Source organism: Ammodytes marinus (genome assembly GCF_949987685.1).
Source record: "Ammodytes marinus genome assembly, chromosome: 8".
NCBI classification, from domain to species: Eukaryota; Metazoa; Chordata; class Actinopteri; order Uranoscopiformes; family Ammodytidae; genus Ammodytes; species Ammodytes marinus.
The window spans coordinates 12,139,703-12,151,039 of record NC_137212.1 but is presented as its reverse complement, the minus strand read 5'-3'; the positions used below and the strand labels follow the sequence as shown (position 1 = coordinate 12,151,039).

Genomic DNA, 11,337 nt, shown 5'->3' with positions numbered 1-11,337 from the left:
CTTTAATCCCATGCGGGCCGTGTCAGCAAGCTACAGGTGCAGCTCCGCTATCACCTCTTTTGCACCGGGTCAAAGGGCAATATAGAAGTGCGATTAATCGCGTTAATTTTTCTGTGATTAATTAATCGAAATTAACGCGTTAATTTGACAGCCCTATCTTATATTATTATATTGATAGCTTTTATTGTTGGCTATACCTTTTGGCCTTAAGCACATATTCCTTACACTTGTATCTTTCTATGTGTGTTTCTATTCTATGGAGCAATTGTTTTGAGCATTGTCTGATTCTGATCTCTCTCTCTCATTCTCTTTCTTTCCTTCCTTCTTTCTTTCTTTAGGGAGTGATGCGCTGCAGTCCCGTAACAGGATGTGAGGAGTTCTACTATCCTCCATGGCGGAGGCGTGTGTTCAGGTGGCTGGTCAGCCTGCCCATCTGTATCCTCTGTCTCTGCTTTGTCTTCCTGGTCATGCTCATCTGCTTCGAGCTGCAGGTCAGTGGGCGGTCAGCAGGATTGCAAAAACATTTTATATAACAACAATAATAATAATGATGATGATGATGATGATGATGATGATGATGATGATGATGATGATGATGATGATGATGATGATGATGTGAGAAACTGCAGGCAAAACATTGTTTTTTTCAAGCACTAGTGGATTCCGAGATTCTTTGCGATTTTGCTTCCATAACTTGTCTTCATTCATACTAGTGGTGTGATAACAGGTCCTAAATTAGTTTTAGCACTATTTTGAAGGTTATTACAGAACGATCTATTCTTATGTTGTTAATTGTCTCGTTTATGATACATAAACATACATACATGCTGAAAATGCATTTTGAAGACCTGTACATAGCATTTTTTTATATATATAAAATAAAAAAAGTCTGTATCAAACATATTTTCTCTAAAAACTTTGGATACTAATTAGTCGTAAAAATTAAATAAAGATTTTAACTTTGGCTTTATCCAACATTAAGATTTTTGTTTTTTAAATACATGCAAATGTGTAGTTAGATATTGCTAAATTTGCATATTTATTCAAACATAAAAAAAAATTGCAAGACAAAAAATGTATTCTGTAAGAGGAAACACAATCTCCTTCAAAATGTTGGTCCTGAGAGTGAAGCAATTGCTGGATGTTTTTCTCCGAGGTAAAACAAAGCTGGTTGTGTCTCTGCAGGAGTTTGTGATGGGGATCAAGGAAATGCCTCGGCTAGCCCGCTTCATCCCCAAAATCATGCTGGCTATCACTGTGACTGCATGTGACGAGGTGTACAGGAAAATTGCCTGCTGGCTCAATGACATGGGTGAGAGTCATGCTTCCAGATTGATCCAAATCTTTCTTCCCATCCAGAGCAGTGCATCTCCAGATGTTAATCTTGATAAGACTGCTTTCCTCTTGAATATATAAAATTGTCTATGAGTGATTAAGTAGGTACAAAAGGAAAGATGATTTGTAGTAGTTGTTTACTATATGTATATATTTAAATGTTTTTCCATGTTTATTCCACAGAAAACTATAGACTCCAGAGTGCCTATGAGAAAAATCTCATCATCAAAATGGTTCTTGTGAGTGGCTTTTTTATTGCATGATATATTTACACAACACATTTTTATTTAGAAGCATATTTCTTAAAACATGCCTTTCTTGTAAGTTACTCCTTCCATTTCTTTTCTCTTGCAGTTTCAGTTTGTAAATTCTTATCTCAGCCTTTTTTACATTGGATTCTACCTCAAAGACATGGAGCGGCTAAAAGAGGTAAGAAATGCCTCAAGTCCAGCTCTAATCTTTCTCCTTCACGCAACAGATTCAGTAATTCATATCGCTTCTAACATCTGTAGTGGTTTAATACGCCCATCCTTAAAAGCCTTTGCCCTCTCTGCTTACATGCATTGATTTCCACAACCATCGATCTGCACATCCGTCCATTTTTCAATCTGCGGAAGATGCCGCTGGTGCTGTCCCATTGAAATAATATACTATGCAGTTTTGATCATATTCGTGTGCTGAAAACCTTTGCGACTTCAACTTTGGTCATTTGGGTCGTTTCATTTTGTATTCAAGGAATTCCATTACCTTTTCCTTGCTTTTAAAAAAACGCCATATTTTGAAGACCTGGCACTTACCGGGGAGAGATTATTGAGAGGCAGTTTAATGTGGTGGAGAACTTCAACTCTAGTCTAATTGTTTGAATGACTTGTTTCTATTGTGACACCTCAGCATCGTTCCTAGTGAAGGTAGTTAAGTGGTTTTGTGTGCTTGTTTCCTTGAAACACGCACACGTGGACTCAGTGTGGATTTTTTTGACAGGCTCTTTTTCCTTCCATTAAGTTGTTGTGAATAGTTTTTCCGATACAACTCTCACCACTCACGCCTCCATTTCTCACTCCGTCTCTCACTTTCTATTACGCTCTCAGCCAGAGTGCCACCTCTTTGAGCTTGTCATAATCTGTTAACGTCTTGTGACTACGTAGTTTTCCTGTGCCTGATGACAAGCTGAGATACAAATATTTTCACGGTATATTTTCTTCTTCTTTGTCAATCATTCCACAGCATTGTGACGCAAGAGTAAAATAACACGTGACAAATGTCTGCAGACATAATTTTTCTAAATTACTTTTTATACTGAAGTGAAATGAATGGAAACAAATAGCTGTTCCAAAGGTTAGAGACATGCAAAAACACTTGTGGATACCTTTGGAGTGTCTACAATTAAAGACTATCTGGTGTTATCAGCCTGATTCTGTAAGCAGCATTGGGGGAACAGTATCCCCTTTTGCTAAATTTCTGAGGTCTCCCATTATTGACTGAAAATAACATTCTGTCCATGTGCTTGTGAGGAATGTATTGTGGTTTTGTAATTGCATTCTGTGCTGTGGTGGCTAGCAGCTATAGTGTGTATATTGCGCATCAGCATTATTTGACTTAGGAAACAATTACATTTTTAGATTAAAGTCAATAAAGGATGCTGCTAATCTTAGTGTGCATATTCTCAGGGTGTTTATGAAAACGCTAAAGACCAAACCTGCTGCCTGATTTTGATTGTTAAAAGATCACTCTGGTTTATTACAACTTGGGTTCTGTTTTTTATATTTTTTGGCCAACATTTTTTTTTTTGATTGATAGATTGATTTAAATTTATTTCAAACATATCAAAATTACAAAACAAAATGAAAAGCATGAAAATACAAAACATTATGTTCAAATGATTTCACAAAAAAATTAAAAAATAAACAAATAACATCGTTCAGCCTATATTTTACTTGCCAGGTTAATTGCTGAGAACTGGAAACAAAGCAGCAGTCCGACAGTCACTGGGGTTGTAATATTTCTAGACCGGCAGGACAAATCCACTTTAAGAATAAAGCAAGCCTGGGAAAAAGACTTAAACATTGGAATAGCTGACAATGTCTGGGAGGGAGTGCTAAAAAGCATAAAATCCTGCTCTATAAACTCAAGGCTTCAGTTAATTCAATTTAAGGTCACACTTAGATTGCACTATTCTAAGGTTAAACTACATAACATATTACCAAATCTTTCGCCTTTATGTAACAGGTGTAAGACTGCTGAGGGTACACTTGCTCACCACTTTTGGGAATGTCCAAATCTTTACAACTTTTGGTGTCTTGTATTTCAATGGTATTCTAATGTTTTTTAATAATTGTAATTGCTAAAAGATGTATCCTAAAGCTGTGGAAATCCGACCTGGCCCCTCAGTTCGATAATTGGCTGAGGGAACTGGTGGGCATTTTGCACATCGAAAGGCTGAGATATGAGCTGTCCGGCCACCCCCACAGATTCTCCGCCGTATGGGGCCCAGTGCTCCAGCACATAGGGAATTAGAATGTGTGAGGTTTGCCCCAGTTTTGTTTTTAGCTTTGTTTTGTTTTTTGTTTATTTACAGCTTATTTTCTTAATCATTTTGTCTTAGTTATTTATTTCACTTCTGTTTATGTGAGGGAGGGGGTGGGGGGGTGTGTATGTATTGTATGTGTTTACTTATTCCGTTTGTTGTGTTAGTATGTAAAAAATTGCAAAATCATTAAAATAAAAGTAAAAAAAAAAAAAAGAAAAGTTAATCAAATGAACTATCCTGGGCTGGCATATTATTAGAGTTCAAGTGTTGTAGTGTGTTGTGTATGAAGGTCTTCCTATGTCAGACTGCTCTTTTTTGACATATTTAACTTGAGTACGCTGTTATTACAAAAACAGATTCAAGTGTTACCTTGTTTTCCTATCTTATTTGTTCTGCAAAGTGCAGGATTAGATACACTGAAAGGAGTCCATATGCATCTCTCATTGGCCTCGATGCATCAAACACCATTGAAATGTTGATTATCGAATGTACAGTGAATCACATTGTCCAGAAAACCGTTGTTGGACTGCTCCCAGTTATTATTTTTTTCAAATCTCTGCTTTATTTAGACAACATATTCACAGGATGTTTATTCAGTGTGTCTGTTAATCCTTTTCTCACCGGCCCTCTCTTATTTTCTTTGCTTTCAGATGCTGGCCACTCTGCTCATCATACGCCAGTTCCTTCAGAATGTGAAGGAGGTGCTGCAGCCTTACCTGTACGAGCGCCACAAGCTGGGTGAGCTCACATGGCGCGCCGTGTGGGACCTGCTGCTCTCAGTGCTGCTGAAGTACGCCCGGCTGGCAGCTGGAAAAGCCCAGGACTCTCCCACGGACCAGGGCATGCCAGGACCGGGGCTGAGGGGCACCAGACCCGGGTTGGGCAAGTCAGAAAGAAGGTCAAACACATTACTTATGCTTAAATTCTATTGATAAATGCAGTGGGATGTCAGAAAGAGGTGAAATGAATCCTTTTAGGGTGGTAGGATGGCCTAGGATAGAGGGGCCGTCCAATAACCACCGATTCGATCCCCGGCACCGGACAGGAGGGTGTTATTTGTAACACTAGTGGTGGCTGGTATTACATCTACAGTGCCCACCATCTCTACCATTGTGTCCTTGAGCAAGGCACTTAACCTCAAACTGCTCCAGGGGCGCTTTACTATGGATGACACTGCGCTCTGACCCCCTCCGAAGTAGAACACTGTAAGGGGATATGCGAAAAGAAACATTTCAATTTGCCCTGTGTACAATTGACCAACATTTGATTAACTTAACTCTACCGAAGCAGAAGAGAAACTGAAACCTTCTCATATAGTCTGTGTGGGAAGAAAATTACATTCATTGGTTGACATGTGTCATTCACACAGACACACAGTCACTACAAACTGACATGCTTGGGTTCAGAATGAAAAACACTCGATTTGCACTTGTGAACATCAAGAGAACACCACTGTGAGCGGTTGCCACATACAGTACACTTTGTCTGTCCCCTCAACTTGTCTCAGGGAGAAGAAGTGTTTGAACGGTGGATGCGGGGTGCCTGATGAGGAAGAGGGAGGGGAGAGGGACGAGGCCGACAGTGGGAGGTTCAGTGAGGGGGAGACGGAGGAGGAAAGTCTGATCGACTGCGGTTTGAAGCTGAGGAAAGTCAGCTTCATAGAGAAGGTATTAGCTGTGTGACAACATCCATTTATGAAGGGTTAACATGCAGGTGTAATGGCAATCTAGTAACGGTTTAGGGGTGAAAGTAATAGTGACGTTTGGAGTTTTCTAATGTGCTGTTGTTGTTAAGGTGGACAGAAGGCCGGCCTGCAGCAGGCATCCCATGGACAACAGTTTCCTGGAGGAGGGGAGCCCCACTATGGTGGAGAAAGGGATGGACCCCGCGTCTGTGTTTGAGATGTGTGATGACGACGACGACAATGGCATCCATGATGTGAAGGAGGCAGGTGGGGGAGGAGGGAGCGCTTCGGTCGAGGGACTCAATGCTGCGGCTGGGGCCTCCTCCAGCACTGCCCCGCAGCCTGCTGGGCCGGAGAGCAGCACATCAATGAGACACAGAAGAAGAGGCCGCAGCGTAGAGAGAGTGGAGCCCAAGACCAAGAGGGAATCCTGGATGGAGCCCCCCGAAGAGAGAGAGGGCAACACGCTCACTGAGGCCGAGATGGAGAGCTGCATGCAGACCTATGCCGTAAGAAAGATGAACTGCTTTGAACTCTTCTGTTAACCTCGTCCCCAGGGTTTTTAAAGGGCCGCACTTTAAACCATTTAAATGTCAAAGGTTGTCAATGTGTGCGTTATCGTGATAGTAGTTTATTTATCGTGATTGGGAAGCATGCAAATTAGGGCTGGGGCAAGGACGCTCTTACAGCTTTCCAGAAAACGCATATTATCTGAAACAATTTCATGCATCTATGAGCTTGTTAAGCAATAAGCCAACTGCAGCATCCGTTCATTGTACAGTGGCAGCCAAAGAGAACGACATGCTGTGTACCATGTCATTTAATTTTTGCAATTCAAGAACTACCTTTAGCGAAAGCTTAATTGAAAGCGTTCTGCAACCTTGCGCTGTTGGAAAAAAAGCAGCCCTGCTATTTGTGCATGATGACCAATAACGAGATCAGCTTATGTGGAAAGCTGACAGCAACAGCTAGCGGGATTTGGAAGGTTTTCTGTAGTAGAAATGTATTTGGAATTTGTATTGTGAATAATAATTACTCACCGTCGGAAATGGTTTTGTTTTAATTAGAATAGGTAGAAAAATAACAAAATAACGTTGTATACTACAAAGTAAACAACTGGGGAACACTTGCATGTCTTTCTCCCCATACTTGGGTCAGGTTTCATACACGTGTTACAGAAGCACTGCAATATGAATCCAACACAATCCCTCAGCTGTCACAGTTACATGACGCCACATTAGTGTCATGAGTGTGAAGTAAAAAATAAACTCACTCCTATATAGCAGCTAAACAAGCTAACCACATCTTTTTGTTGCCACTGTGCATTGATTTGGTCTATAGAAATGCGGTTGTGTTGTCTTGTCATGACTGTGGTCTAAAAAGAGTCCACTTTGCCCCCTCTCAGGACACCTTCCAGGACTACCAAGAGATGTTTGTCCAGTTTGGCTACGTAGTGCTCTTCTCCTCTGCCTTCCCCCTGGCCGCCATGTGCGCTCTCATCAACAACATCATAGAGATCCGAAGTGATGCCTTTAAGCTGTGCACCGGTCTGCAGAGGCCCTTTGGACTCAGAGTGGAGAGCATCGGCCAGTGGCAGGTCTGAAAGTTAACAAACAGAACCATGAGGTTTTTCTGACTGGAATTTTAATCGACTGATAAAAAATAGTAACAAGTAAAAATAACATTGTAGCAATAATGGAATAACTTGCCAATAACATAATAACAATTCTGAACCATTATCGTAATAACTGTCAATTATGTCATTACATTATTGGCTGGTAGCAAAAAATAAGTGCCCATGGAAGTGTGATACTATATAGTGATATAAGTATATTATTGCATTAACTGCTCCAGTTATTTCAAACCTGTCCAATAATGTCATATGGTCTAACATTAGGGGCCAAAAGTTGTTATGTAATTGGTTCAGAAATGTAATTATGTATTGGCAAGTAACTAGATTATTGACTACATTACTGGCTCCTACACACTGGCTTGATTTCTATTTTAAAAGTTGAAGACAGTTGATGATCATGTAAATGTAAATTTTTTCATTTTGATCAATTAAAAGTGATACTTTGCCAGTTACTGCATAGACTTAACTGAACAGAACCGAATTGAAATCGTTCTTATGTCTAGAGTATAGCACAAATTCCAAACGTCATTGTAACAAAACAGCAAACTTAAGCCCATGTGTCTTTGTTTTTTTTGTATGCTTTTTCTTACTTCACAGTCTGCGATGGAAGCTATGGGCCTGATTGCCATCATAGTGAACTGTTACCTGATTGGTCAGTGTGGTCAGCTGCAGCGTCTCTTCCCGTGGCTCAGCCCTGAGATGGCCATCATCTCCATCGTCATCCTCGAGGTAAACCACAGCTTGTTCCTACCCTTTGGTCTGTAGTGTTGTCTATTTTTATTTATTTTATTTGTTTATTTTTCATATTTCTTATGTCGTTTTATCTGATTTTATTTTGTTGTCTTACTGCCTCTTTGTTTGTTGTGTTCCTGTGGTTGTTTTGAAGTGTCTTGCCTTCTCTCTCTTTTTTAAACTGTTTTAATGTAACTTTGCCTGTTCTGTGGCTCTTCTGTGGGGTCTGTCTGTTTACTGTGTAAACTTTGTTTTTATAGGTGCTATATAAATATCATTATTATTATTATAAAATGTATGGTTCTCAGAAGAATGTGCCAGGCTTGTAGGGTGCGAACAAGTTTACATCTGTGTGTGTATATTTTTTGTCTACCTTCAGAGACACGGTAAATGCTACATGTTAAATATGTTACTACGTATACTACATATCGTTGTTGTTGTGTGCTTGTTCTAGCTTCTTAACTATTACTTACAGTAAGAGCTGACCAGACAGGCAATCATAAAGGTACAGATAAATAATGATAGTGTTCATGAAATGGGTTTCCAACGTTCCCATTAAAAGCATGGACAGATTAATCACGGCTCTCCACATGTTTCTCCTCTTGTAATTAATCAGATTCGCTCTGTTCCTGCCTATTTTAAGATAAAGGTAAACGGCCTGCAGCTCGTTCTAGCCTCATTTTTAAAAAGAAAAGAAAAAAAGTTTCAAGGCCCAAATTATGTTGTGTCAGATAATGTTTTTTTATCTCTTCATGTTATGTATTGTTGAATAGTTGTAAGGAACCTAACATGCCATCTGATTGTGGCTTTTTATGGGTTTCCTTTTTTAATTAATGTTTCTTATATGTAAGTATCCTTGTTGTTGTTGTTTTGTGCTAAATCATTTTGATTCCATAATGTTTAATATCATCCCAAACCTCCTCTTTCTACTTGCAGCACTTTGCCATTCTCCTGAAGTACGTCATCCACGTGTCCATCCCTGACATTCCCACATGGGTCAGAGAGGAGATGGCTAAACTGGAATATCAGCGCAGGGAGGCGTTTAAGGTAAAAGATGAGACCATTACAAGTTTGTAATTGTCACGGAAAAGTTGAAAGAGATGGATGTTAGGTAATGTACAAGAAGTATTCAGGAAGTTCGAACAAGCCCTCAAAGACTACAATATGTACTGTACTATAGAAAAATCCATAGCAGTAGTCATCAAGTCATCATAGGAGCCAAACGTGATGCTGCAAACACAGTACTGCGGCACTGCCGCTCTGTTTTTGGAGGTACATACACTTTTGGAGATATTTAAGAAATTAAACATTTGAGAAACACAATTTTCAGAAGATTTTTTTTTTAAAGATGAAAAAAGGGATTTGACTGTAGTGTCCCCTGCAGTACCAATGCTGGATCTATAGTTAGGCATTTGTTAGACGGGTAGCAGCACTGCAGTGTTGCGATGGTTAGCTTTTAGATTTAGTGCTGATTCTTGTAAATGTGGTGGTAATGTTAATCAATGTAAACACCTTGTGGGGGCAATGTTTCTCCTTTACTCTGCAGAAGCACGAGCGGCAGGCGCAGCAGCATTACCAGCAGCTGCAGAGGAGGAAGAGGGAGGAGGAGGAGAGACAGAGGCAGGCGGAGCACATGGCGCGCAGGGAACGGGAGCGTGACGACGGTGGCGGCAAGGGCGACTCCTCCGGGGATCACCACCACGACAAGAGCCACGGCAGCAAGTCCCGGTCCGGGGCCAGTGGGTCAGACAAGCCCAAGAGACCCAGCTCTCTACTGGCCAACAACAACGTGATGAAGCTCAAACAGATCATGCCGCTGCAGAGTAAGTTCTCCTCCAGTGGTGGTGGTGGTGCCCGCTCCCCTCAGTCGCCCACCGGCAACGAGCCCAAACTGCCCGGCTTCCTGAGCTTCAAGTTCCTCAAATCACCCGACAGTAAGAAGGAAGGTGCTGCGGCTAGCGCTAACGCCGCAGCCGCTAATGCCACAGCAACGGCGTCATTGTCCTCTTCGGCGTCAGGTGGCAGCAGCTCTCAGGAGCGTTCCCAGTCACCCAGCAAAGCCTTCAACCCTGGGAAGCTCTTTAACTTTGGGAAATCTGAGGGAGGGACGTGTGTGAACGGGGCTTCATCATCATCATCATCATCGCAGGCATCAGAAAGACAACCATCCAGGTCTGACTTGAACGGAGTGCCAGACGAGATCCCCTCGCCTGGAGGGGAAGGGTCGGAGAACGGACATTTGACAGACTTGGACCCGGCCGGCTCTAAAGTTCAGTAGCTCCGTGGAGAACAAACGTACAGGTCAACTGAAGAATAAGTGATGTGTTTACTGTGAGAGAAGACCTACCTCCTGTGTTACCACAGGCTGTGTGTAGATGTACTCTAAGCAGAGAGAGGGAACCATGGAAGTCATTTGAGCTGAGTTTGGGTTGGCTTTTTTTTGCTGAGAGACAGAAGAAATAGAGGCTTCATGAGAAAGATGTAAGCCTTTCTACCATAACGAATTACAACACACACACCCACGTACACAAACGCCCTCACACACACACACACACACACACACACACACACAAAAAACATACAAATCCTTCCTTGTCTGCAATAAAGAAATGCATGAGCTGCGTTTCTTATATTTTCAAGCCTTTAAAGCAGAGAGCTGTGTATCTTGATTCATTCTAGTCATCCCCCCCGTTCCCCCAAAAAATGTATTGCGTGGTGTGAGAGGATCACTGATTGAACATTAAATAACTGCTGAGAGAGTTTTTTGCTGTTGCAATTTGCAACACAAGTGATCGTTAGATATTGTCTCATTTGAAACAGTGAGGAATTCTTAGGCCCCTATCGAAGTGGAAAAATGGAAAAGCAATATCAGTCAGTGTTTAATTATTCTTATCAATCGTCACACGCACCCTCCCTTAGTAAGCGTCCCTGATATATCACCAGCTTTATTTTCAAAGCAGAGGGGATGCCTGAGCTTTGTACACTTCTTCCGATTCTGTGACGGTGGCATATTTGTCAATAAAAGGAAGTCAAGAGCTGCACAAGTCGAGCTGTCGCATGCCAGTATTTTTCCCTGGAGAGCAAGAGGAAAGGAGAGACAAGGCAAAGCAAAAAATAAAAAAAGAATGAAGAATTATCAGACAAAGGTGACATTGAGAAAATGGAGCCTGTAAGCCTGTTGCGTGCTGTTCTCCATCCAAGCCGGTACAGCGCCCGTGTTAAACACAGATGGTGCTCCATTTCACACACTCTAACCAGACTTTGCAAAAGAGCGTACGAGTTAATGAAGCAACATTTGCACTAAAAAAAAAAACCTACGCAATGCATAGAAAACGTCTCTTCCTCTAGCAGGAGAGAGGGCCGACACCAGCCTGACTCATAACATTATGCAATGTCTGGGTTGTTTTGATTTCCTCCTTTCACACG

The 11,337-nt window shown here is 41.4% G+C and overlaps 1 protein-coding gene across 1 annotated transcript in view; it reads left to right on the top strand.

The window, feature by feature from the left end:
* LOC307254532 (anoctamin-8-like) overlaps positions 1 to 10,571 on the top strand; it is a 33,124-nt gene extending 22,553 nt beyond the window's left edge. The window contains exons 9-19 of the mRNA XM_080032953.1: positions 339 to 491; positions 1,186 to 1,312; positions 1,519 to 1,574; positions 1,690 to 1,764; positions 4,513 to 4,760; positions 5,370 to 5,529; positions 5,657 to 6,055; positions 6,952 to 7,143; positions 7,777 to 7,908; positions 8,848 to 8,958; positions 9,458 to 10,571. Of these exons, the coding sequence (XP_079889079.1) occupies positions 339 to 491; positions 1,186 to 1,312; positions 1,519 to 1,574; positions 1,690 to 1,764; positions 4,513 to 4,760; positions 5,370 to 5,529; positions 5,657 to 6,055; positions 6,952 to 7,143; positions 7,777 to 7,908; positions 8,848 to 8,958; positions 9,458 to 10,189 (2,385 nt within the window). The 3' untranslated portion in view covers positions 10,190 to 10,571. The remainder of the gene's footprint in view (positions 1 to 338; positions 492 to 1,185; positions 1,313 to 1,518; positions 1,575 to 1,689; positions 1,765 to 4,512; positions 4,761 to 5,369; positions 5,530 to 5,656; positions 6,056 to 6,951; positions 7,144 to 7,776; positions 7,909 to 8,847; positions 8,959 to 9,457) is intronic.
* The last annotated feature ends 766 nt before the right edge of the window (positions 10,572 to 11,337 follow it).